A 27481-nucleotide genomic window follows, 5' to 3' on the forward strand; every position below is an offset into this window, starting at 1 on the left:
ATTGGCATACTCTAAATTTTAAAAATGGTTAGAAAATAGATTGCAAGTGGATTTATACCTTAGCAGTGAATTTCTTTTTTAAAAGAAATTTCTGACTTCTAGATTAGGACTTGATCTCTATTTGTTGCATTACTCTAAAATTATGAAAAAATTTCTAAAATTTTTGCTTGGGTACTCAGAGTTTTTCAAAAACTACCTAGCAAACAATTAAAATTTTGTTGATTGCAGAATAAATCTCAAGGCATTGCCATAGGACAGGGGCTACTTGGATAATGTCCCTTCTTGTTTTCAAGGGGGAAAATGCCTTTTAAAAATTGTTCCCTAGACTGCCATCTGAGAAATTTAACCATCAACAGGCTGAATGTTCTCTGAATGATTATTTAGCTGTAGTGATTGTAGTATGTATAATATGATAATAAGTACACTCTGTACAGTTCTACTGAATGAATAAGTAGAATTATTAGGTAGGTAATTACTAAAATCTTATGCTGATATTTACTAGTTTTGTGGGTTTAGTAAACAGAAGCATTTTATTATGTCACATTTTGAGGTCAACACAATATATTTTTCCAAAACAAAAATAGAATTTTTTCTGATTGAAAAATGCATGTTTATAATTAAAAAAAGATATAGGAAAGTCTAAAATAGAAAGTGAAAATATCCTATCCTCCAGCTAAAATTATTGTTAATTTTTTATTGTATTATCTTCCTAAACAAACATCTGTCTATCCATCCATCATATTAATTGTTTTTAACCTGCTTTTTCTATTCAGCAATGTATCGTGGACATTTTTTCCATGTTAATACTTACCTCTGTATAACAATATAATAATGTTTACCAAGCCAATACATAAAATTAAGTGCTGGTGGTTTAGGTTTTTTCCAGTTTTTAAAATTGTGAATAAAACTTTGGTAAGTATCCTAGTATATACATCTTTGTATCACTGGACCATTGTCCAGTGATTGCTTTAAGGTAAATTCCCAGAAGCAGAATTGTTGAAACACAGTATTCTATGAATATTAAAGCAAAAGTTCCTAGTAAAAACCTGTGATTTGCTACTAGGCTATAGTAATGCTATAGTAGATTTTCATTTATTCACTGCTGATTTTTCATTAGTTATGTTTGCTTTCGGCTATTATTTGTCTTTGGACTCAACAACTAATACCCATTAGGTTGTTAGGTCAGTGACAACCTATGTACACTCATGCTTTTGAAAATGTATGGTTTTATGTTTGAAGTTTAAAATGATTAATATTAGCCAGCACTTACCATAGTTACTGAAAGAAAAGTTTGAGGTGGAGAGATATTCCAGATAGTGCTTTGTATTTCTGTGTAATTACATTTTTAACTGTAGTGGCAATATGTGTATTTGTTAAATAAATAAAGTATGTTTCACTAGGAGTATAATTTGTTATATTGACAGAATTGGTTTTCATTAATTACAGTATTTTTGGATACTTAAACCTTATTATTTTATAGCTAATAAAATAACAGTAGAGTGCTGTCACATTGCTTATTCATGAAGCAGAATTTTGGTTTTTGCCAGTTTGTATAAAAAGCACCAGGCAAAATAATGATAATCGAGAAAAATGGCAGTGTGACAGTAGTGTAAAAAGCATGACTTTTAGAGACAAATCCTCACTCTCAACTTATCTGTGACTTGATAATAATGTGTCATTTTAGGTTTATCTATTGTAACAAATGTACCACTCTGGTGCCAGGATGTTAGTAGTGGGGGAAGCTGCGCTTATGTGGGGGCAGGAGGCACGTGGGCAATCTCTACCTTCTGCTCAACTTTGATGTGAACCCAAAACTTCTCTAACGAATAATCTATTAAAAAAAATTAACTGTGACTTTGGGCAGTGCATTTTAACTTCCGTAGCTGTACAATGGGATGGTAAAAAGAGATTAAGTATACAAAGGAAATGGCACTTCTCTTCTTATTTTTAAGACAATGTATTTATTATAAAGAATTGAGCATGTATAATAAATTCCCATGCACCTATCACCTAAACCCAGCAATTACTAACCCTTGTCTAATTGTGCCTCTTCTACTTTTCCCACTACTGTATTTTTTGAAGCATATTTTAGACATAACACCATTTCATTCATAAATGTCTACTAAGTATATCTATAAAAGGTATAGATTCTTTAAATAAGCAACAGTACCATTATCCCATCAAAATAATAATAATGTTTTATATCAAGTATCAAGTCAGTGTTCAAATATTTACTTGTCTCGAGTATTATGTTTAACAGTTTGCCATTTATTCATTCATTCTTTCATTTCATTTTGTTCTTGAATCAGGATCCAAATAAGTCTACACATTGTGATTGACTGATAGGTATTTTTTTTTTTAAGATTTTACTTATTTATTTTTAGGGCGAGGAGAAGGGAGGGAGAAAGAGAGAGAGAGAAACATTGATGTGCAAAAGAAACATCTATCAGTTGGCTCTCACATGCTCCCAGCTCCCACCCTGGGAGCTGGCCCAAAACCCAGGCATGTGCTCTGACTGGTAATCGAACTAGCAACCTTTCATTTTATGGGATCACGTTCCACCCACTGAGCTGATATGTCTTTTAAGTATCTTAATCTGTAAGTTTTCTCTTCTTTTTTTACCCTCTAACATATGATTATTTTTTCTTTTAGTTTTTCTCAGTCTGGATTTTGCTGGTTCCATCTTCATAGTGTAATTTAACATGTTCCTCTGAATCTTCTGTAAACTGCTGGGATCTAAAGGCTTGATCAGATTTAGGACACTCTTTTTGAACTTAATTCTGGTCAGATTTTTGTCTCCGCTGAAATTGTACAACTCAGTAGTTAATTTCCAAATCTTCACTTTATTTGACTTTTCATATGCATTTGATTAAGTTCTTTCAACCCTGTTTCCACTTGGCTTCATGGATATCACTCACTCCAGGTCCTCCAACAACCTTATTGACTGTCACTTTTTCTCTTCTTTTGCCCTTTCCCCTTTCTCCCCAATCTCTAGAGTGAGAGAGTCCCAGGTTTAGTATTTTTATGTAATCCTACCACAGTCTGGGTGATCTCTATTCCTGTAGTTTCAAATACCACTAATAAGTTGAAGATACTCATATTTACATCTCCAGCCTGGATCTCTCCCTTGAACTCCATACCCATCTAATTGCCCACTAGACACCTGCTTGTATAGAGACTGCAAACTTAGAAAGTCCTAAAAATCCTCTTGAATTTCTCTCTAAACTTTCTTCTATCACCAAGTCTTTCCTATCTCAGTAAATGCCACTTCATTCTTTTAGTTGCTTAGACCAAAATACCTTGAGTGCTTTTTTTCTGTCATACCCCACATCTGATTTGGCAGTTCCCATTAGGTGTGCGTTCTCATCTTTTCCACATCAACAATACTCCCCTAGTTGCTACCACCCTGCCCTAGTCAACATTGTTCTTTGCCTGGACAGTCAGTTAGCCTACTAACTAGTCTCTCTGCTTGAACCCCACATATCATTTTTCATACCAAGGTGATAATTTTTTTTTTAATTTTAAGTCAGATCATAATGTTTCTTGACTCAGAACCTTTTGGTGGTTTCTCATGTCTCAGAATAAAACACAAAAACCTCATCATGCTCTGTTGATGCTCTGTTCTCCCATTATCTTTTTCATGTCATATCCTACTATTCTCTCTCTCGCTCACTCTGCTCTCTTTGCTGTTCATCAAACACCAAGCAAGCTTATGCTTTTTCCTTTACACCTGTTTTTTCCTCTGCCTGGAATGCTCTTCCAGATATCTACATGACTTGTTTTCTCACTTCCTTCTGTTTTCTGTCTCCTTGTTACACTTTCAAAGAGGCCTTCTTTGACAAATCTATCTAAATGGCTACCTAGTCTATTTTTCTCCACCCCAACAAACATATTCTATTCCCTTAACCTATTTTATTTTTATTCATTGCACTTACTACTTACCTGATTGGCAAAAAAGAAATACAATATAATCTATCTCCCACCCCTCCCATAAAACTTTCCTGGAGGACCAGGTCTTCATTATTATTATTAAAGTTTTTTCTCACCTGACACCAGACTAGGAACAGAGAGGTCACTGGTTTGATTCCCAATCAGGGCACATTCCTGGGTTGCAGTCTAGGTCCCAGGTTGGGGGTGAGTAAGCTCACTTGAGCCTGAAAAATGCTTAGAGACCGTCTAAATACTTGTATGTTGGTTTTTAATTTTATTTATTTTTAGAGAGAGGGAAAGGGAGGGAGGAGAAGGAGAGCAACATCAGTGTGTGGTTGCCTCTTGAGTGCCCCTAGCTGGGGACCTGGCCCACAGTCCAGGCATGTGCCCTGACTGGGAATCAAACCAGTGGCTTGTTTGCAGACCAGCACTTAACCTACTGAGCTACACCAGCCAGGGCTAAATATTTGTTAAAATAGTGAGTCAATGAATAATTACTTAATGATAGACTTTCACCAAATGTTAGTTTGTAGTATAATTCTGTGTACTAAAATAAAAAATACAGGCTCTCAAGTCAGACTGTCTATTTGCAAATCCTAGCTTTGCTACTTTCTAACTATGAACATCTTCTTTAGTCTCCCTGTGCTTCAGTTTTCTCAGTATAATATAGTGCCTGCCTCACAAGTTATATAGTAAGGAATCACCTAATGTATATCAAATATGTAATACTCAATACAAGTTAGCAACTGTTGCTGATGTTACATTCCTTAAATATTAAGATGGGGTTTCCCCAATACATTATGAATTATTTAAGCAAAGTAACTTTGAGTTATTAGTCTATGTATCTATAAAAAACTTGAACATAATTGTTCAATAAATAGAATAGGAAAATGAATTTTTATGTTTTTGATTTTTAAAAAATTATCTATGGAGGCAGTGAATTTCATAAGAGAATGGGGAATATGAAACAATAAAATGCTATTTTTAAGCCAATCTTGTTAGTAATCACATGTAAATAAAACAAAACTATTTTTTAACACATAAAAGGTTTTTTAAAATTCTAATGCTAGAGAAAGTAATGGAGAGAAGTGTGATGATAGTAATATGTTCACATGCCAGTTTGGCAGTAAATATCAAGAGTCAGAAACATGTTTGTATTCCTCCCCTTCAACCTGGTAGGTCTACTGCTGAAATTTATTGGAAGGGAAAAATTATGTATGCCAGCTCCCTCCACCTCTCTCAAATAGGTGCTTGATGCAAGAAAATGCACTAAGTATATTGCATGACATAGTGTAGATGCTTATTAATATTTGTTGAAGAGCTACTGTATTTTTAGAATTTATATGCCAAGCACCTCCATAATGTATAAGTAATTTTATCTGTTTTTTAAAATAAAGCAACTGACATACCTCAAAATAATAAAGGCCATGTATGAAAATCCTACAGTTGTATTCCCCTAAGATCAGGTACAAGACAAGGATTCCCACTCTTACCACTTTTATTTAAATTGGTACTCTAAGTTCTAGCCAGGATAATTAGGAAAGAAAAAGAAACAAAAGGCGCCCAAATTGGAAGGGAAGAATTGAAATATTCAGTACAATCCATGTCAAAATTTCATTGGCATTTTCAACAGAAATAGAAAAAAGTAATAAAAGAAAAAACTACTCAAAAATTTATATGGAACTACCAAAAGACTTCAAATAGTCAAAGCACTCTTGAGAAAGAAAAGCTAAGCTGAAGGCATCAAACTCCCTGATTTCAAACTATAGTACAAAATCATATCAAAACAGTATGGTATTGGCATAAAAATGGACAAACAGATAATAAATGGTGTTAGAAAAACTAGATATTCACATGCAAAAGAATAAAACTGGACCCCTACCTTACAGCGTACACAAAAATTAACTCAGAATAGACTGAAGTCTTGAACATAAGAGCTACAACCATAAAATTCCTTGACGAAAACATAGGGTGTAAATTCCTTGACATTGGTTTTGGTGGTGACTTACTTCTTTTTATAGATTTTATTTATTTATTTTTAGACAGAGGGGAAGAGAGGGAGAGAAACATCAATATGTGGTTGCCTCTGGCACACCCCCCGCACTAGGGACCTGGCCTGCAACCCAAGCATGTGCCCTGACTGGGAATTGAACCGTGAACCCTTTGGTTTGCAGGCTGGAGCTCAATCCACTGAGCCACACCAGCCATGGCTGGTGGTGATTTAGTTTTGACACCAAAAGCAAAAATAAACAAGTGAGACTACATCAAACTCATAAGCATCTGCTCAGCAAAGGAAAAACCACCAGCAAAATATAAAGGCAACCTATGGAATGGAAGAAAATATTTGCAAACCATATATTCGATAAGGGGTAAATATCTAAAATACATTAAAGAACTCATACAACTCAATAGCAGAAAAAGGGAAAAAACCTGATTTAAAAATGGGTAAAGGTCCTGAGTAGGCTTTTTTTTTTTTTTTTTTAAGAAAACATGCAGTTGTTCATGGTGCTCAACATCGCTAATCATCAGGGAAATGCAAATCAAAACCAAATGAGGTGCCACGTCACACGTGTTAGTATGGTTGTTATCAAAAAGACAGGAAATAACAAGTGTTGGTGAGGATATGGAGTAGAACTACTATATGATCCAGCAATTCCACTTCTGGGTATATTTCCAAAGGAAATGAAACCATTATCTTGGAGACATACTTGTACTCCCATGTTCATTGTGGCATTTACAGTAGCCAGGATATGGAAACAGTCTTCATGTGTCCATCATTGGATGAATGAATCAAGAAAATGTGATGTAGAGATACATAAAACTATTATTCAGCCTTAAAAAGAAGGAAGTTCTGTTGTTTGTGACAACATGAATGAACCTGGAGGGCATTACGCTAAGTGAATAAAGGCAAAGACTAACACTACATGATATCATCACTCATAGAAACAGAGTAGAAAAATGGTGCCAGAGGGTAGGAGACATAGGGGATTATTGAAAGGGCACAAAGTTTAAACTATAGATGAATAGGGTCAGAGTATATAATGTATAATATGGTGACTGCTTGATAACACTATGTGCTATAATTGAAAATTGCTGAGAGTAAAACTTAAATGTTTTACCTCCCTCTGCCCCCCAAAGATAAATATGTCAGGTGATGAATGTGTTCACTAACTTGACAGGGAGAATACTTTCACAGTGTACATTTATATCAAATTATCACATTGCTAAAGTGATATTTAAGGCAACTGGCCCTTAGAAGTTGTGACTGTGCCATGGTGATTTGATCTGGAATTTGAACTTAGGTCTGAGACTATACTTCAGTTGAAATGATTAATATAATTACTCTTTCTATCAGTTAAGAGTTAGCTACAAGTGACAGAAATCCAGCTGAAACTAATTTAAGCAAAAAGGGGGATATATTGGTTCATGAACTCCAAGGAAGGTTGAATAGCAACAGGAAGAACAGGTTTGCAGTTGAGCTTGCCTTTGAGCAGTTGGAACTGGGAACTCATGGTTTCAAACTGCTCCATCTCTTATTTTGACTTCTCTCTACACATGTCTTCCATTTTTCTCTTGAGTGTTGATTGGCTTTTTCTACACATTGGGACACCTGACCTCCAACACCTACTACGTCTCTCAGCTTTAACCACTAGGGAGGAAATGCCTGATAGTTAAGTCTCAAGTTAAACAGAGTCCCAGAGTAAGGACTCATTACTTGGTCTCAGATCTGGTCTCCATTCCTGGACCAATCAATTGTGAATCAAGTTCATGTAGGCACATAGCAATTGCTGGTATTCATGTACTTGAGACAGTGTACAGTTTTCAAGAGAACAGCCAATAGATGGAGGAAAAGGTTGAAGGTATATTTGGCATACAGTCCTATGAATATCTATTATAACTACTTATGTTTCACTATTTATGATAGTGAAAAATTGGAAGCAAGCTAAATATCCTCCAATGGAGCTTGATCAGTTATCGTTCATGACTTAATGGATTACATAACCATTAAAATTACTATTTCAAAGGTCTTAGAAACATAGATATGCTTATGATGCTAAATGGGAACAGAATATAACATATACACAATGTGTTTGCTACTATGAATATTGAAAATGTTGTGGAAGTGATTCAGATTACTCAGACAGAAATGTATGAAATAGGATGAGACAGGGTCACTGTAGTCCACAGTCTGGTCCCTAGCTTGCAGATCTTCATGCTTGTTTTTGTCAGGGCATCCAGAGGTGATTATTATCATGAGGGACCAATCGATGCTATCTGAATTCACAAAAGGCTAATATATAATATAAATTATAATGCTAATTTAATAATTTACAAAGAAAAATATTTCAAGAGCATCAAGAAGATTCGTATTGGCTACTCAGCAACTAATCTTCCTCAGGTATTCTGTCAGTATCTAGACAATAAATAATCAGAACATTGCTCTGTGATCATGGGATCAGACCAAGGGACTTTATATATGTATTAGGTATAGAAATATGAATCACAACTTCTGTCCTCAGATCACTCATAGTTTATATGAAAATACAGGCAATTAAATTAAATATAGAATTTTCTCTGTGTACACCAGGCAGACTGTTTTATTAGGCTCAGAACTCCCACTCAAGAAAACTAAAAAATATGTGGATAAAATAGAACAAAATGCCTTCTTAAAACCTTGAAAGAACTGATTAAGAGCAGGTAGTAATCTGTTCCTGAAAATCAGACATTCTGCATCACAATGACTAATTAGGAGGCTATTCTTAAATGGGAAAGACTATAATATATTAGATATCAACTTAACCTTAACTAGTTTCTAAAAATGTAATTAAAACACAGTGAAATATCACAGATTATCATGTTAGGATTAAAATACTTAAAATATCCTTTCTGATCACCACATAGTTAATGTGGTTAGTAACATATGGCTGCTTTGCGAGTAGTGCATGATTAGTACATGACTTTTTTTTTCTTATTTTATTGTATTCCATTTTAAATTGAGATAAAATTGACATACAACATTATATTAGTTTCAGATGTACAGCATAATAATTTGATATTTGTAAATATTGCAAAATGGTTATCACAGTAAGTCTAGGTAATATCCATCATCATATAAAGACTTTTTTTTGTAATGAGAATTTAAGATCTCTCTTAGCAACTTTTCAATTATGAAATATAGTATTGTTAACTGTAGTCATCATGCTATGCAGAACATCCCCATAACCTCATTATTTTAGAATTGGAAGTTTGTACTTTTTGACTACCATCACCCATTTCACACTCTCCCCCCCAAACCCCCCCACCTCCCCACCACCTCTGACAACCACCAATCTGTTCTCTGTGTGTCTGAGCTTAGGGGTTTTTTTTTTGTTTTGTTCGTTTGTTTTGTTTTGTTTTGTTTTTAAATTACATATATAGGTGAGATGGCAAGATCATGTGGTATTTGACTTTTTCTGTCTGACATATTTCACTTAGAGTAATGGCTTCAAATTTCATCCACGTTGTTGCAAAAAGCAAGATTTCCTTTTATGTGGCTGAATACCTTTCATAATAATCCATTGTGTATATATAGCACATTTGCTTTATCCTTTCATCCTCTGATAGACAAGTAGGTTGTTTCCATATTTTGGTTATTGTAAATAATGCTGCGGTGAACTTGGGGTGCTTATATCTTTTCAAGTTAGTGTTTTCATTTTTTTTTAAATCCTCACTGGAGGATATGTTCATTGACTTTTTAATTTAATTTAATTTTTTTAGAGAAAGAGGAAAGGGGGGGAGAGAGAATGAATATGAATGAACCATCAATGTGAGAGAGAAACATCAATCAGTTTCCTCTCACATACCCCAACCGGGGACTGAACCTGAAAGCTAGGTATGTGTCCTGACCAGGGATCAAACCCTGAATCCTTTTGGTGTATTAGATGACCCTCCAACCAGCTGAGCCACCTAGCCAAGGCAGTGTTTTTCTTTTCTTCAGATAAATACCCAGAAGTGGGATTGTAGGTCATATGGTAGTTCAGTTTTTAATGTTTGAGAACCTCTATACTACTTCCATAGTTACTATACCAATTTACATTCTCATCAAGAGTGTACAAGTGTTCCCCTTTCTTCATATTCTTGCCAGCATTTGTTTTTCTTTATTTATTTTTTAATATATTTTATTGATTACGCTATTACAGTTGTCCCATTTTCCCCCTTCACTCTCCTCCACCCTGCACACCCCCTCCCACCCACATTCCCCCCCTTTAGTTCATGTCCATGTGTCATAAGTTCTTTAGCTTCTACATTTCCCATACTATTCTTGTCCTCCCCCTGTCTATTTTCTACCTACCATCTATGCTACTTGTTCTCTACCTTTTCCCCCCTCTCTCCTCTTCCCACTCCCCTGTTGCTAACCCTCCATGTGATCTCTACTTACTTCTGTGATTCTGTTCCTGTTCTAGTTGTTTGCTTAGTTTGTTTTTTATTTCTTTTTTTTTTTATAATAGCCATTCTGGCAGATGTGAGGTGATATCTTATGGTAGTTATGACTTACATTGCCCTGATTGTTAGTGATGTTAAGCACCTTTTCATGTATTGAGTTGGCCAAAAAGTCTGTTTAGTTTTTTCTGTAAAATAAAAGACACATTTTTCATTTTCACCATTAACTTTATTGATTTGGATAATTTGAGTTTGTTGGCTATCTCCTGCTATTGGCTTCTAGTGGGTAGAGGCCAGGGATGTTGCTAAATATATTCCAATACATAAGACAGCCCCACAGCAAATAATTATTTGGCCAAAATGTCAATAGTACCAAGACACTTCACGAACCACTTTTGACACATTCGATCAGTCACAGCACCTTCTCTGTATACTGCACAAATTTTTTTTGGCATTTCAGTTGTGTTTTTACCTTTCTTGAAATAGTAAAGCATAATATGCCAGAAATGCATGTTATCTTCCATCTTTAATATTAAAATGGTTGCACAAAAATTCATCAATTTTGGTGTTTTTTTTTAAATGCACACGCATATGACAGCTGTCACAACACAATCTAATAGAATTGGTTTGTATGAAGTTAAAGACAACTAAGCACTACTAGAGCCATCATACAGAAAAAACTAAACGAACTTTTTGGCCTACCCAATACCTCTTGGCCATCTGCATGTTTTCTTTGGAAAACGTCTGTTCAGATCCTTTGCCCATTTTTTAAACAACTGATTTTTTTCTATTGAGTTGTATGAGTTCTTTATATATTTTGAATATTAACCCCTTCTTAGATATATGTTTTGCAAGTATTTTCTCCCAATCTGTGGCTTGTAAGTTCATTCTCTTTCAAAGAACAGAAGGTTTTTAAAAAATATTTTATTTATTTATTTTTAGAGAGAGGGGAAGGAAGGGAGAAAGAAGGAGAGAAATATCAATTTGAGAGAGCAACATTGATCAGTTGCTTCTCCCACACATCCCGACCAGGGACCACATCTGCAACCCAGGAGTATGCCCTGACCAGGCATCAAATAGGAGACTTTTCACCACTCAGAACTACACCCAACCAACTGAGCCATACCAGACAGGGGAGAAGTTTTCAGTTTTAATGAAAACTTACAATTTTTTATCTCATGGACTGTGCTTTTAGTGTACTATCTAAGAAGTCATCACCAAAACCAGGGTCACCTAAGTTTTGCCCATGTTACATTTAGGAGTTTCATAGTTCTACATTTTACATTTAGGTCTATCAGCCAGTTTGAGTTAATTTTTGAAAAAAGGATAAGGTCTGTATGTAGAGTCTTTTTCTTTTTTTGCATGCGGGTATTCACTTGTTTGGTACCATTTATTGAAAAAATTGCCCTGGCTGGCGTAGCTCAGTGGATTGAGTGCGGGCTGCGAACCAGGCATCGCAGGTTCGATTCCCAGTCAGGGCACATGCTTAGGTTGCAGGCCATGGCCCCCAGCAACCGCACATTGATGTTTCTCTCTCTCTCCCTCTCTAAAAAATAAATAAATAAAATCTTAAAAAAAAGAAAAAATTATCCTTTTCCATTTAATTGCTTTTGCTCTTTTGTCAAAGATCAGTTGACTCTGTGGGTCAATTTTTGCACTATGTGTTTTGTACCACTGATTTATTTGTCTATTCTTTGACCAATAGCACACTGACTTGATTATTGTAGCCTTATATTGAATTAGAGACAAGTAGTGAATAATTAGAATTTGAAGTGAAAAGCACAATACCATTTGCATTAGCATATACACACAAAGAAATATTTAGGTATAAATCTAACCAAATAAGATCTATACAAGGAAAACTACAAAACTCTGATCAAAAGAAAATCTGAATAGAGATATTCCATGTACGTGGATGATAAGTTCTTTCCAACTTGATTTATGTATTTAGCACAATCCCAATCAAAATCCCAGCAAGTTATTTTATGGATATCAGTAAAATGATTTAAAGTTTGTATGGAAAGGCAAAATACCCAGAATAGCAATACAATATTAAAGGAGATTAAAGTGGAAGGATGGACAGCGCGTAACTTCAAAACATTTCAGAACTGTAGTAAGTGTGTTATTGGCAAAAAAGTAGACAAAATATATCGATGGTACAAAATAGAGACCCCCAAAGGTTGGATTCCAATCCCAGTTCTGCTACTTATTAGCTATGGAAATTTTAGTCAGATCATTTCAGTTTTCTTCATCTATAAAATGGTTAAAGGGTTCGTATGAGAACAAAAAGAGATAATTTATATAAAGCATTTAGCAACATATCCTGAGACATAATAAGAACTTGATAAATTTTAGCTACTGTACATTTTCTAATTTGATCCTAATAAGATTTATGAAAGTAGCAGATCAAGTTTCAGGGCTATTAATATTTGACAGAGGTCAAGTGGTTAGATAAATGGCAGAGCCAGAATTATGACCTAGTCTAGAATTACTCAATATTACCTATTTCAGTCTAGGATAACAGGAAAGAGTATGCTCTCAGAAGAAATTTTATAGATACATGAAAATAAAGTTAAAAATAAATTACACAGGCAGCACTTTAATGTACTTGTATCCACAGTGAAAAGAATTCTTGTTAACTTCTAATTCTTGATATTCTTACTCATCTTGGTAATGATGTATTGTTCTTTTGATACATTGGTAAATTTTATTAACATTTTATTAGGATTTTTGTATGTATGTCCTACAATTTTTCTTTTTCATAATGTTTTTGTCAGGTTTTTGTATCAGGGTTTTTCTGGCATCATAAGTTGAATTGTGGTATGTTTACTTTTTTCCTGTTCTCTGGAAGAGTTTGTATAAGATTGCTATTATTTTTTCACTTGAATACTTGATATATTCTTTAGTGAAGCCTTCTGAATCTGTAATCTTTTAGTGTGTTTGGAAATATTTTAAATTGTGGATTTAATTATTTTCAAATAAATAATTTGAAGATACGGGACTTTTCACATATTTAAATGTAAATCACTCAGATAATAGTTATTAATTTATTAACTGGATTTATTGTTTGAACTTTAACAACACTACAACATTTTGAGCTTTAAAAACTTAATGTTGACTTCCTCTCAAAATGGCAGCGTAACCGGACATGGCTTGCTACTTCGCAACCACATCAAAATTACAACTAAAATGTAGAACAACCATCACTCAGAAGCATCAGAAATTGAGTTGAATGGAAACCTGACAACTATGGAATTAACGAAACCACATCTATCCAAACTGGTAGGAGGGACATAAGCACAGATGCAAAACAGGCTAATCCCTCACCCATGTATGGCAGATAAAAATTTGGGAGGGATGTCTTAGGAGCAAGGAGTCCCAGGCCCCCCAGTTCAGGGTTCCAGTGCCAGGAAGATAAATCCCCACAACTTACAGCTGCAAAACCAGTGGGGATTAAGTCGGTGAAAGAAACTTCTGGAGCTCCAGCAGTTCTTTTTAAAGAACCAACACACATACTCACCTGCTCAGTCTCACTCCCTTTGAGCTCCAACACTGAGGTAGCAACTTGAAAGGCACTAGTGACATACAGGGAGAAACTGAAGTGTCTGGAACCAAGGGAGCAGGGGCCATTGTCCCTTTTCTAGACTCTCCCCCACAGAACCAGCAGGCTGGTGCTGTATCTGAGACTGCAACAACGTGGCTAACACTGTTTGACCTGCCTTGGAGATCCACAGAGACTACCCCCCTCCCAACTTACAGGCCTACCCAACCTGCTTTTCCATATGAGTGGCTGGTCTTGGCTTTTGCTTCACAACTTCCTAAATCCTCTCAAATAAACAACAACTGGCCTCAGTGAGCCCAGACCCAGCGTTAGCAGCATCCAGCTTAGAGTCACAGATTGGCTTCCCCTGGGAATTTCCAATCCTACCACAAGTAGCAGCAACCTCAGATTGCTTTATAACTCAGGCAGGATGGCCCTGGGCAAAACACAGGTGGTAGCTGACATTGGCCTGCACCACCCGGAAACCCCCAGGCCAGAGCACCCAGTGGACAGGTACATACCACATGGGAGCACCACCATCCTGCCCTTATACAGCTAATCCTCCACAGAGGGCTGAGGTTGGTGGCAAGTGTTCACAGCCAGTCCTTGCAGGCAACTGGCCTAGGTAAATCCCTCTCGTTGATCTGCCAACAGCAACCAAGGCTCAACCACAAGAGGAGGGTGTATTCAGCCCACTTGAAGGGTGCACCTCGAGTACCCAGCTGGGGTGATAAAGGAGGCTATGTCACTGGACCCTACAGGACATCTACCACATTAGGCCACACCACCAAGACATGGAGTCAAAGCAGCTCCACCTAATACATAGAAACAAACACAAGAAGGCTGCCAAAATGAGGAGGTACAGAAACATGGCCCAAATGAAAAAACAGATCAAACCTCCAGAAAAAGCTAAATGAAATGTAGATAGGCAATCTATCAGGTGCAGAGTTCAAAAACACTGGTCATAAGGATGCTCAAGGAACTTAGTGAGGACCTCAACAACATTAAAAAAATCCAGTCAGAAACAAAGGATACACTAATTGAAATAAAGAATAATTTTCAGGGAAACAGCAGTAGAGTGGATGCAGCTGCGAATCAAATCAATGATTTGGAACATAAGAAAGCAAAAAACAACCAATCAGAAGGAAAGAACAACAAGAAGGAAAGAATCCAAAACAGTGAGGATAGTGTAAGCAGCCTCTGGGGCAACTTCAGGAGGTCCAAGAGTCACATCACAGGGGTGCCAGAAGGAGAAGAAAAAGAGCAAGAAATTATAAGTCTATTTGAAAAAATAAAGAAAATTTCCCTGATTTGGTGAAGGAAATAGACATGCAAATCCAAGAACAGAGTCCTAAACAAGGTGGATGCAAAGAGGCCTACTCTAAGACACATCATAATTAAAATGCCAAAAGTTAAAGATAAAGAGAGAATCTTAAAAGCAGCAGGAGAAGAGAAATTCCCATTTAAGACTGTCAGCTGATTTCTCAAACAAAAACTGCAGACTAGTTGGGGTTGGAAAGAAATATTCAAAATCATGAAAAGCAGGGACCTACAGCCAAGATTGCTCTACCCAGCAAAGCAATCTTTTAGAATTGAAGGGCAAATAAAGAGCTTCCCAGATAAGAAAAAATTAAAGGAGATTATGATCACCAAACCATTATTATATGACATATTAAAAGGACTTATTTTAGAAAAAGAAGATCAAAGCTGTGAACAATAAAATGGCAAAAAATACACATCTATCAACAATTGAATCTAAAAACCAAACTAAGCAAACAAGAACAGAGACAGAATCATGGCTACAGAGAGTGTTTTGATGGTCGCCAGATGTGAGGGTTGTTGGGGGGGGGGGTGAAGAGGTGAGGGGATTAAGAAGTACAAATAGATAGTTACAGAATAGCCATGGGGATGTAAAGTACAGTATAGGAAATGGAGTAGCCAAAAAACTTACACCCTGTTGGGGAGCTCTGTCCAACAGAGTCCCCCTTACTCCCCTCCTCAGCCATCACAGAAGAGATTAAGTCTACCAGTACATGATCTGCTTGGGCAGGAAAGGTGGCCAGTCTCTCAAAGGAGAAGGGCCTTGAGCCTGTTCCTTAATGGGCTTTTACTGGGTTTGATTTGTATAAGAATACAGGGTGTATACATAAAGCCCAATGGTTGACAGGCGGTAATGATCAAACAATAGGTAACATTCAAAGAAGTATGAGGGCTTATTCTGAGTGAGAGTCAGATAGCCAAAGGGCCGTAAAACTTTGGGAAACAAACTCATTTTATGCTTGGATCCTTATCATTTAAATTGACGGCATTCTTAGCAAAGCAGGTTTCACAGGATTTTATGCATTCTTTCTTAGGCCAGATTGCCTCGGAGAAGCTGCCCTTTCCAACACAGGGCCGCACCCACCTCCAGCATTGTTTCAGGCTTAAGTCAGGTGGAGGATGCAAGCAGCCGACAGATTAGAAGACTTCTTACAGATAGAATGAAGACTCAGGCTACGTCAAAGCTAAGGGGTGAGGATCCATCACCCCCTTTTTCTGTAGTCCCCCAAGTTCTTTCCTGATGGCCCCGTTGCAACCATGCCTGTCTTAGGTCATCTCTCTCTTGAGGAGTCTTACCCGTCATTGGCTAACCAGTCATCTGCCTGGGGCCAAGCAGGGTGAAGTAAAGGGGGCAGAGGCTGCACACCCCTGTTGGGAAAATAAGCTTTGTCTCCTAGTGGCTTATGGTCCCAAGGTCTTTTTATTCAGCCTTAGCCACGGGGCGGGGGGGTTACAACTTCTGAAACCAGGCAGGACAGTTCCCAACAATATGCATGACCCATGGACATGAACAATGGTGGTGGATTGTCTAAGGGTGGGGGGGGAGGTGCTGGGTAAAGGGGGATGAAGGGGGGAAAATCAGGATAACTGTAGTAGCATAATCAATAAAATATAATAAAAAATAAAAACAGCCCTGGCTGGTGTAGCTCAGTGGATTGAGCGCAGGCTGAGAACCAAAGTGTCCCAGGTTCGATTCCCAGCCAGGGTACATTCCTGGGTTGCAGGCCATAACCCCCAGCAACCCCACATTGATGTTTCTCTCTCTCTCTCTCTCTCCCTCTCCCCCCCCTCCCTCCCTTCCCTCTCTAAAAATAAATAAATAAAATTAAAAAAAATAAAAACAATGTTAGATGTCACTTAGGTTTCTTTTACAATTGTGATGAAATACAGTGTTAAATTAACCATCCTAGCAATTTTAAATATACTGTTCAGAATGTATATACGTACATTCACATTGTAGGCAGCCAATCTCCAGAACTGTTTTCATCTTGAAAAACTGAAACTAGACCCATTAAGCAGCAATTCCCCATTTTCTCTTTCTCCCAACCCCTGGCAACTACCCTTTTACTTTGTGATACTAATAATAGGAATCATACATACAGTGCCTTTTTGTGACTGATTTAACTTAGCATGGCTTCTACAAGGTTCATCTATATTGTAGCATGTGTCAAAATTTCCGTTGTATATATCACATTTTGTTTATCCGTTTATCTATCAGTGTACATTGAGGTTGCTTCCACCTTTTGACTATTGTGAGTAATGCTGCTGTGAGCATAGGTGTGCAGTTATTTCTTCATCACTCTGCTTTCAGTATTTTTGGTAGATACCCAGAAGTAGGATTGCTGGATCATATGGTTATTTTGTTTTTAGTGTTTTCAGGAACCACCATACTGTTTTCCAAAGTGACTGTACCACTTTATATTTCTGTCAACAGAGGACTTTTCATATTTCATACATTTTTTGTGTTAGTAAGCCATATTTGTTTCATCAAACCTTCAAATTTATTGACAGTGTTTATAATGCATTCAGTGTCTGGAGTTTGTAGATTTTATTTATATTTTGAAGTAACTGATCTTGTGTTTTGCTGACCCTTCTTACTGTATATTATTTTTATTTTGTTCATTTGCTCTAATCCTTCTAGTCTCTGAGTTTGCTTTGCTATGTCACTCTTTGGGTCTGCTTTGTGTTTGCACATGCTCTCCTGAGTTTGTGTGATTGTTTTCCCTTCTTTCTACCCTTCCAGAACAATTTTCCAGAAGAACTCATGGTTTTGTTTGTGTGTTTTAATAAAGGGAGTAAGTTGGGAGGAAAGAAGTAGAGGTGTTAGAAATTGTCATCTTTGAGCATTAGGCTTCAACCCCATTATCAGCTATGCCTAAAATTCTAACACACTCTGATTGACAAGATTATCAAATACGGTTTGTAACATTGTTACTTTTTTTCCCTCCCTCGCAGGACCCGTTGGGGCCCAGCCCCTACTCATGGTGCCCAGAAGACCTGGTTATGGCACCATGGGCAAACCCATTAAATTGCTGGCTAACTGTTTTCAAGTTGAAATCCCAAAGATTGATGTCTACCTCTATGAGGTAGATATTAAACCAGACAAGTGTCCTAGGAGAGTAAACCGGTAAGAACCATGAAGTCATGGAGACTTTTTTTACTCTTGGTATTTGTCTTTACCATAGTAACTGTTTATCTTGTATATCTGATTAACAGCGATAATGTCTAACAGTTTGACCAAGAACATGTGGTAATTTGTTTTGAAATTGATTGTTCTTTAGGGGTGCAATGATAGGTAAAATCTCCAAACAGCCTTGAAATTTTTCCATTATAACATGAACTCCTATGTTCTCTTTGTGATGATAGAAAAAGTCCAAATCATTTTTAGATGCTTTTGAAATCACTGAGCATCTTTTCCTTTGCTGTTAGGTAATATATCTCTTAACACCCCACCCCACCTTATTTATTCCTTTTTTAAAATACCCTTTAAGTGGTATTTTATGGTGGTGGTGGTAGAGGTATTGGTGGTTGTCATGGTTTCGTACTCTCTATTCCCCTGATCCTCAACTGCTAACTGTTCCTTAATCTTACATAGGAACAAGAAAATAGTGGTATCTAAAGGTTTTTCAGTCTGCTTTCAGTAAGCTTCTTTTCTCACATTCCCCAAGTACTCTGTGTGTGTGTGTGTGTGTGTGTGTGTGTCTGGTTTAGGTAATGCAGGAAATATGAAAGGGAATATGAAAAGCATCACGAAAGGAGGTTTTTTAAAAAAGACTTGAAAAAATGTTTAGAAAACAATGATACTCAACATTTTGTTTTGTAGTATCAAATACCTCATACTTTTCTTATTCAGTAGGTATTATTAAGTGCCTTCATTTGAGACATAGGTGCCTATACCTGAAACTTATTTAATGTTATAAATCATTGTTACCTCAATTTAAAAAAAATAGATGGTTCTTTCTGTCAAGAAATTTATAATTTAGTGGAGTAGATAAGACATGTAAGATATATGAAGTGAATGAACACTAAGAATCTTTGTGATATGTAAAAATTATATGAATATTATAATTAACATGCCAAATTCTTTCTGAGGTCAGGAAGGGAATTGTGGAGTATTAACATGTGGAAAGAATCAAAGAGATCAGCTAATCTGATACTCTCTTTTTTTAATAGCTGAAATCCAGAAAGGTTAAGGGACATTCAAGAACACATATTTCTAATAGCAAAAAGCAAGACCAGAGCTCCAGAATCCTGACTTGATAGTCATTAAGAAATATTTGTGAAGCAAGAAAATAATAAAGTCTTGCCATTTGTGACAACCTGAATGGACCTTGAGGAAATTTTCTTGAATTAATTAAGTCAGACACAGAAAAACAAATACCATATGGTTTTACTTACAAATGGAATCTAAAAACAACATAAATGAACTTTATACTTTGCTAATATCATGGCTTCATTTTATATCAACATCTGTAAAACTTTCTCCTTTTATTTCTTTCACAATACTAGATTTTTTTAACTTTTTATAATATCACTACATACCTAGTCAGTTAAAGTTGTTGGTGGGCTTTTGAAATTAGTTGCTATACTTCAGCATTTGGAATTCTGGAAATTAGAAGAAATTAGACAGAACTTTACAATTCTTTTTCAGTGTTAGCTAAACAGTTACAGGCCAAAATGCAGCAGTATTTAAATCAACACATATGAGGTTTCTCTTCTCCACATGCCACATGCTCAAATATTTGGTGCTATGGCATTAATCATAATGGCAGCATAGTGATGTATTGTCTCCACAGAAGTTTTCACTTTAGTCAGAGGAGTTTTCTTGGACAAAATATGCAAGAAATGCTCATGAATCGTTTTATGGGTCAACTTCTCTACTTGAGACTTTCTGTCCATTGGTTTTCTTTATCTTTCCTCACCCCTTTGGTGTGGTGTGTATGTGTCTGTGTGTGTTTCTTATGTAATGATTTTGATTGAAAATGATCCTTTGGCTTAGAAGCATGTTTGTTTAGCAGACTTTAACAAGTGAATGGTCTCAGTAACTAAAAATAAATTTTTTTTAGAAATATTATGACCTAGAGTGTAAGTTCTGTAACTTGAAATTTTCTGTTTGTCCAGCTATTAAATAAATACTTGTATATATGGGGATATGTACTTATTCATAATCATTGAATAATGAAATACATAGGAAAAATTGTATATACAATATAAATACAACAAATCTATTTTAGACACATAAAAATTTGAAAGAATCTTAAAATCATTGATGGTGGTGTGGTTGATTTTTGGGGGGGGTTCAATTTTCTTTTATAATTTAATCATTATAGTCATTTTGCTATTATAATTATTGTTTTTAAAAAATATTTTATTTATTTTTAGAGAGAGGGTATTTATTTATTTTTATATGTCTATTTTAGACACATAAAAATTTGAAAGAATCTTAAAATCATTGATGGTGGTGTGGTTGATTTTTGGGGGGGTTCAATTTTCTTTTATAATTTAAGCATTATAGTCATTTTGCTATTATAATTATTGTTTTTTAAAAAATATTTTATTTATTTATTTTTAGAGAGAGGGTAAAGGAGGGAGGGAGGGAGAGAAATATCAGTGTATGGTTGCCTCTCACATGCCCCCAACTGGGGCACTCCATCTGCAGGACAGTGCTAAATCCACAGAGCCACACCAGCCAGGGCACTATTATAATTATTGTTGCTTTTTCTTTTCATTTTTAAATTGACTTTTAGATTTTAGAGAAAGGGAGAAAGGGTGGGGAAAGAGAGAGGATTGAGACAGACATCAATCTGTTGTTCCACTGATTTATGCATTCATGGGTTGCTTCTGGTATGTACAAACCTGAGATTGAACCCACAACCTTGGTGAATCAAGGGGGAAACTAACCAACTGAGCTGCCCAGCCGGGACCCTGTTACTATTATATTATGATTAATGATATAGGGACAGATATGTGTGCATATTGTATATGGATGTAATGTAATTCTGATTGAATTTTAGAAGCAAAAAATTAATCTATATTGATGTCATTTCAGGTTTTAAATGGAAAGCTCAAATCAGAGTGTTTGAAGGAACACCTTTCCTGGTGTCATTAGGAATATCATTGGCATAGTGTTATAATTGGGTAGTATGCCAAGAGAGGGATATACTTTTTTAAAATAACAACTTTATTGATGTAAAATTCACACACCATACAAAAATTCACAGAGGTGATGTACAACTATCACCACTATCTCATTTTAAAATATTTCATCCTCCTAAAAAGAAATCCCATACACATTTATGTCACTACCCATTGACTCCTTTCCCACAACCCATGCTAAACACTAATCTACTCTCTGTCTGTGTAGATTTGCCTTTTTTGGACATTTCATATAAATGGAATTATACAATGCCTGCCTTTTTGTGTAGTGTCTTTCAATTCACATGTTTTCAAGATTCATCAAACTTGTAACATGTGTTACTACTTCATTTTTTTTTTGTTACTAAATAGTATTCCATTGTATAGATATTTTTATAGATTTATCAGTTCATGGATATGTGAGTTGTTTGTACTTGGCTCTTATGGATAATGCTGCTATGAACATTCATGTACAGGATTTTGTATGGACATATGCAACTTTTTCTTTACTCTTTTGAGGAACTGCCAGACTCTTTTCCAAAGTGGCTGCATCATTTCACATTCCCATTAGCAGTGTGTGGTGATTCCAGTTTCTCCACATCCTCACCAAGATCTATTACCTGTCTTATTTGTTATAGCCATCTTAATGACTGTTAAGTAGTATCTCATTGTTATTTTGATTTTTCATTTCCCTGATGGCTGATGATGTTGAGCATCTTTTCACATACTATGCCATTTGTGTTTTTGGAGAAATGTCTATTCAGATCCTTTGCCCGTTTTTAGATTGGATCTTTTGTCTTTCCATTAAGTTGTTGGATTTCTTTATACCTTCTAGTTAAAAGTCTCTTATTTGACCTTTTGATTGATAATGACTTGCACATTTTTCCCCTTTCTGCATGCTGCCTTTTCACTTTCTTGATGATGTCTTTTGAAGCAAATTTTTAATTTTTATGAAATTCGGTTTTTTCTTTTGCCAGTTGTTCTTTTGGTGTGATACCTAGAGAATCATACTTACAGGACATACTCTACAAAACACTGTGATGAAAAATCAAACAGTATGGTATTTAGCTATCTTGAGGAAATTGTACCATGCAAAATATGTCAGTTAATAATGTATCACTTTATTTTCCTTGTTTGTTAATCACTTGGAAGAAATGTAACAGATAGTGATTATTTCAAATCTCAAAATTCTTTTTAAAGAATTTTATTTATTTTTATTGTGGGTTTTTTTTATTACCATTTAGTCCCCTTGTACTCTCCACCACCACCACCCCACCACAATCACCACATTGTTAAAGTAGCACCTAAATAAATTACTCACTGGTAATTACAGTCTTTTCGTTAATAGTACAGTATATTTGGGATTGAAAGATACTTTTATAAGTAAATATATGTCTAAACATCAGGGACTAGGGGGCAGAGTTTATTCCTAACATCTATCCATTTGTGTAGAGTTAAATTATAATAACAGCTATATAACATCTCATTGTATGGATGTGCCTTAATTTGTTTACTTTAGGTCTGCTAGAGTTTTTTTCCTTAGACTAAATTAATAAGTCCATTTAAACCAATTATCTCAATTTATTATAGTTTTACTAAAATAGAATGGTATTGGTACTAGATTTAAAAATACGTGCACCCTTACTGAAATTACAATTTTTTTTTAATAAATTTTTTAAAAGATTTTATTTATTTATTTTTGGAGAGGGAAGGGAGGGAGGGAGAGAGAGACAGAGACAGAGAGAGAGAAACATCAATGTGTGGTTGCTGGGGGTTATGGCCTGCAACCCAGGAATGTACCCTGGCTGGGAATCGAACCTGGGACACTTTGGTTCCCAGCCTGCGCTCAATCCACTGAGCTACGCCAGCCAGGCCTGAAATTACAATTCTAAATCCTGCAGTAACTTTACACACTTAAAGATTATTTTTTGGATACTCCCTATTTTCATTTAACTATAATTTGTTGTGCTCCTGTTTTTTTGTTAGACACTGTGCTATATTCTGGAGGTCACAAGATAAGTAAGACATGATCCTTGATAAGGATTTCATAGTCTATATGGAGTGACAAGTTCTGTAAGATATATGTTATGTGCTGTGATGAAAGAGTAATGGTAATTTTATTAGCCACTGTCACTCCAATAAATTCAATGATTTTTTTTTTTAAATTAATGGTTTCTGCTTTTGGTTAGGGAAGAAGACAGGGTACATGACATGGTATCTGAGCTGAATAGTTTGTCCAGTGGGTCAGGGGAAAGAATAATCTGTATAGAGAGAGCATGAGCAAAGGTAAGACATATTTATGTAACAGAAGTAGGCCAATATAAATAGAGTCTGAAAAGTTATCTAGAGGGTACATCATTATGCTAAGGCCTGTGAATTCAGAAATAGTAGAGAGCCATTGGAGGCTTTTGAACAAATGAGGAACATCTGTATTTAAAAGCATTAACTAATGACAGTGTGGAGAATGAATGAGAGAAGAGAAAGACTAGTCCCAGAGAACATTTTTAAGGCTATTGTAGTTGTCTGTATCAGTGATCTTTAAACTTTTGATCACATATTCCCATTAGTTAAAATATGTTTGACCATGCACTTAAAAGACAAATATATATATATACACATACATGTATTAAAAAAGTTTATAGACATGTTCTACTGTTTTAACATATTGTATAAATATAGAAAAATTAAAGGTAGGAAACAATATTTTGAAATAAACTATTTAAGAATATATTTTTAATAATTTGAAATTTTTAGGTTAATGTATCAAAAACCTGACAATGTGTACCATACAATTGAATTGAAATAAGTTGCAATATGCTGAACATGAAGAATGAATGAGAGTTCACCATTAACTCTTGTATGTTATAGAGCTCCCATTATTCTGTTAGGATTCCTGGTGTACCATGTTACACCTAACCGTCTGACATGGACTAAGTCAGGGCACCAGTATCAAGCCATATTTATGAATATTAGTAAGTCTTAATTTCAAATTGTTAGCTGAAAATTAAATATAAAAATTTTTTTCCTCATGCTTTAGCATACTGTTACTATAGCACTTTTGGTACCTACTTTTGTAGATTAGAGGTAGTGTGTTATAAGACTTAACAGCAAGTGGTGAAGAGAGGGCTTAGATGATTTAGAAGAATTAATAATTTAGGTATGTAAGGAAAAGGAAGAAATAAGAATGGCTTCAGAGTCCCTAGCTTATGTAATGGTGATGACGTTAATAAAAATACAGATGGTAAAAGGACCAAGCTTCTTATTTTCTGATGTGGATATTTGGATGTTGAAATGTGTTAAGAAGCATCAAAATGGAGTTCAATAGATTATTGGAAATAAATGCCTAAAGCTCAGGAGATAAGTCAAGATGGAGATTGAGATTTGAGACATGTCAACATATAGGTGATAGTTAATAGGGAAAGCGAGTAGAGTCAAGATAAGAGGACCGACAGTAGATCTCTGGGGATACTATTGTTTCAGGTTTGCCAGTGAAGGCAACACATTAGAAAGAAGGAGAACCAGGACAAAGTAGGAGTTTTAGAGACAGTTTTGTCCCATAGAAGATAGATACTCTACTCAGTTTTTCACATGATAGTTCATCAAAATAGCCAGAGACTTCTGTAATTTCTTTTGAGTCTTTTCTATTCTAAACTAAAAGTCCTTAGTTTGATTTATTTTTACTCATATTACATGAGTTTCTATCAGGATTACCTTCTGGTTGTTTCATTTTTTAGGGCCTTAAGTTTTTCCAGATTGAACAAAGTATTCCACAATATGAAATGACCTATGCAATATATGATGGGATAGTTACCCACCTTGTAGTGGGTACTTAAATATATGCAGTCTGAGTTCTTTAATTTTGAGGAAGCTACATCATACCATTAGCTCTTTCTGAATTTATAGTCACCCAAAGCCTCTTTCCATAAGAGCAATAGTAGGTAAGTTCAGATAGGTGCTCTAATTTGTTTTTACTGCTGTTGAACTTTTCAAACAGAAGTGCTTAGATTTCATAATTGCCCTTATTACACTTCATCCTCATTGAAATTCAGCGTTATAGTTTGTCAGTAGCTTTTAACATACTTACTTGTTTTTAGCTTACTGGTCATGTCTCCCAAGTATGTATCATTTGGGGGTTTCTTAAACAATAGGTAGTTTTTGATTATTTATTAAATGTAGGACACTAGATATGTTTCTTTTGCTTATCGTATTGATAGGGTTTTGGGAGTGGCACTTTAGGAGTTTATTCTGAGTAGAAGTTTTTGTGAATGTCTAAGTTAACTTAGAAAAAGAAAAGGAACTTGCCCTATTCCATGTTATAACATAATAAAACCCTTTAGTAATCATGAAAACATGATATGGGTTCAAAAACAGACAAATAGACCACTGGAACAAGATAGGGAACTAAGAGCCATATTCGTTTACATGTGAGAACTTAAGATAAAAATAGAGCCTGTCATGATGGAGACATAGGTAAACACGGCTTGCTTCCTCTCACAACCACAGCAAAAATTACAACTAAACTACAAAACAACTATCACCCAGAATTATCAGGAAATTGTTCTGTATGGAAGTCTGATGAGCAAGGAATTAAAGAAGTCACATTCATTCAGATGGGTAGGAGGGATGAAGTTGCAGAATGGATGGTCTTATACCCATGTGTGGTGGATAAAAATTGGGAGGGATCCCAGCCTCACACCAGACCACCCAGCCCAGGGTTCCAGCGCCAGGAAGGTAAGTCCCCATTTTTACTTCTGGCTGTAAAAACCAGTGGGGGTTGGAGCAGTAGAAGTAACTGCAGTATTCTCAGGTATCTCCTCTTAAAAGGCCTACAACAGTCTTAGAACTTATGCAGACTCACTCCCTCTGGGCTCCAGAACCAGGGCAGCAACTAGAAGAGCACCAAGGATATACGGGGAGAAACTGAATTGTCTGGCATTAGGGTGAGTGCTGAGAACAGCTTCCTCTCAGACAAAACTCCAGAGGCCAGGTAGTGGCCATTGTCCCTTTCACAGAGCAGGAACACCATATATGAGACTCTTATCAGCCTGGTTCACATGGGTTGTCCTGCCCTGGAGATTACCTAAGGCTCCTTCCCATCCAACTTATGGGTGCACTTTTTTACAGTAGGCCACACTGTAAGACAGAGAGTCAAAGCAGCTCTACTCAATACCTAGAAACAAACACAGGGAGGCTGCCAAAATGAGGAGACAAAGAAACATGGCCCAAATGAAAGAACAGAACAAAACTCCAGAAAAAGAAATAAACAAAATGGAGGTAAGCAGTCTATCAGATGCAGAATTCAAAACACTGGTTATTAGGATGCTCAGGGAACTCACTGGGTACTTTAGCAGCATACAAAAGACCTAGGCCAAAGTGTAGGTTGCATTAAGTACAATAAAGAAAAATATACAGAAACCAACAGTGGAGGGGACAAAGCCTAGAATCGAATCAACAATTTAGAACACAAGGAAAAAGCATTCAGTCAGAACAGCAGGAAGAAAAAAATTTCAAATAAATGAAGATAGGCTTACAAACCTCTTGGCATCTTTAAACATACCAACATCTAGCCCTGGCTGGTGTGGCTCAGTGGATTGAGTGCCGGCCTGCAAACCAGAGGGTCACTGGTTTGATTCTGAGGGCACATGCCTGGGTTGTGAGCTGGGTGCCCAGTTGGGAGTATGTGGAAGGTGACCACACACTGATGTTTCTCTTCCTCTTTCTCCCTCCTATCCTCTCTCTAAAAATAAGTAAATAAAATCTTTTAAAAAATAAGTAAATAAACATACCAGCATCTGAATCATAGGGGTACCAGAAGGGAAGAGGAAGACCAAGAAATTGAAAACTTACTTGAAAAAATAGTGAAAGAAAACTTTCCTAATTTGGTGAAGGAAATAGATATACAAATCCAGGATGCACAGAGAGTCCCCAACAAAAAGGACCCAAAGAGGACCACATCATGATTAAAGTGCCAAAAGTTAAAGTTAAGTAGAGAATCTTAAACACAGCAAGAGAAAAACAAAAACAGATAGTTACCTGCAAAGGAGTTCCCATGGACTGTCAGGTGATTTCTTGAAAGGAAGTTTGCAAACTAGAAGAGACTGGGAAGAAGTATTCATAGTAATAAAAAGCAAGCAC

The 27481-nt window shown here is 35.9% G+C and overlaps 1 protein-coding gene across 2 annotated transcripts in view; it reads left to right on the top strand.

Moving 5' to 3' along the window:
• The window catches only part of AGO3 (argonaute RISC catalytic component 3), a 103236-nt gene that overhangs the window by 5311 nt on the left and 70444 nt on the right, over window positions 1-27481 (top strand). The window contains exon 2 of one of the 2 annotated variants that reach the window (XM_028512136.2): window positions 18167-18338. In XM_028512136.2, the coding sequence (XP_028367937.1) occupies window positions 18167-18338 (172 nt within the window). Of the gene's footprint in view, window positions 1-18166; window positions 18339-27481 lie in introns of those variants that run through there. The other variant, XM_036025770.1, reaches the window with a different exon arrangement.

The sequence above is a fragment of the Phyllostomus discolor genome, chromosome 5, assembly GCF_004126475.2.
Source record: "Phyllostomus discolor isolate MPI-MPIP mPhyDis1 chromosome 5, mPhyDis1.pri.v3, whole genome shotgun sequence".
NCBI lineage: Eukaryota > Metazoa > Chordata > Mammalia > Chiroptera > Phyllostomidae > Phyllostomus > Phyllostomus discolor.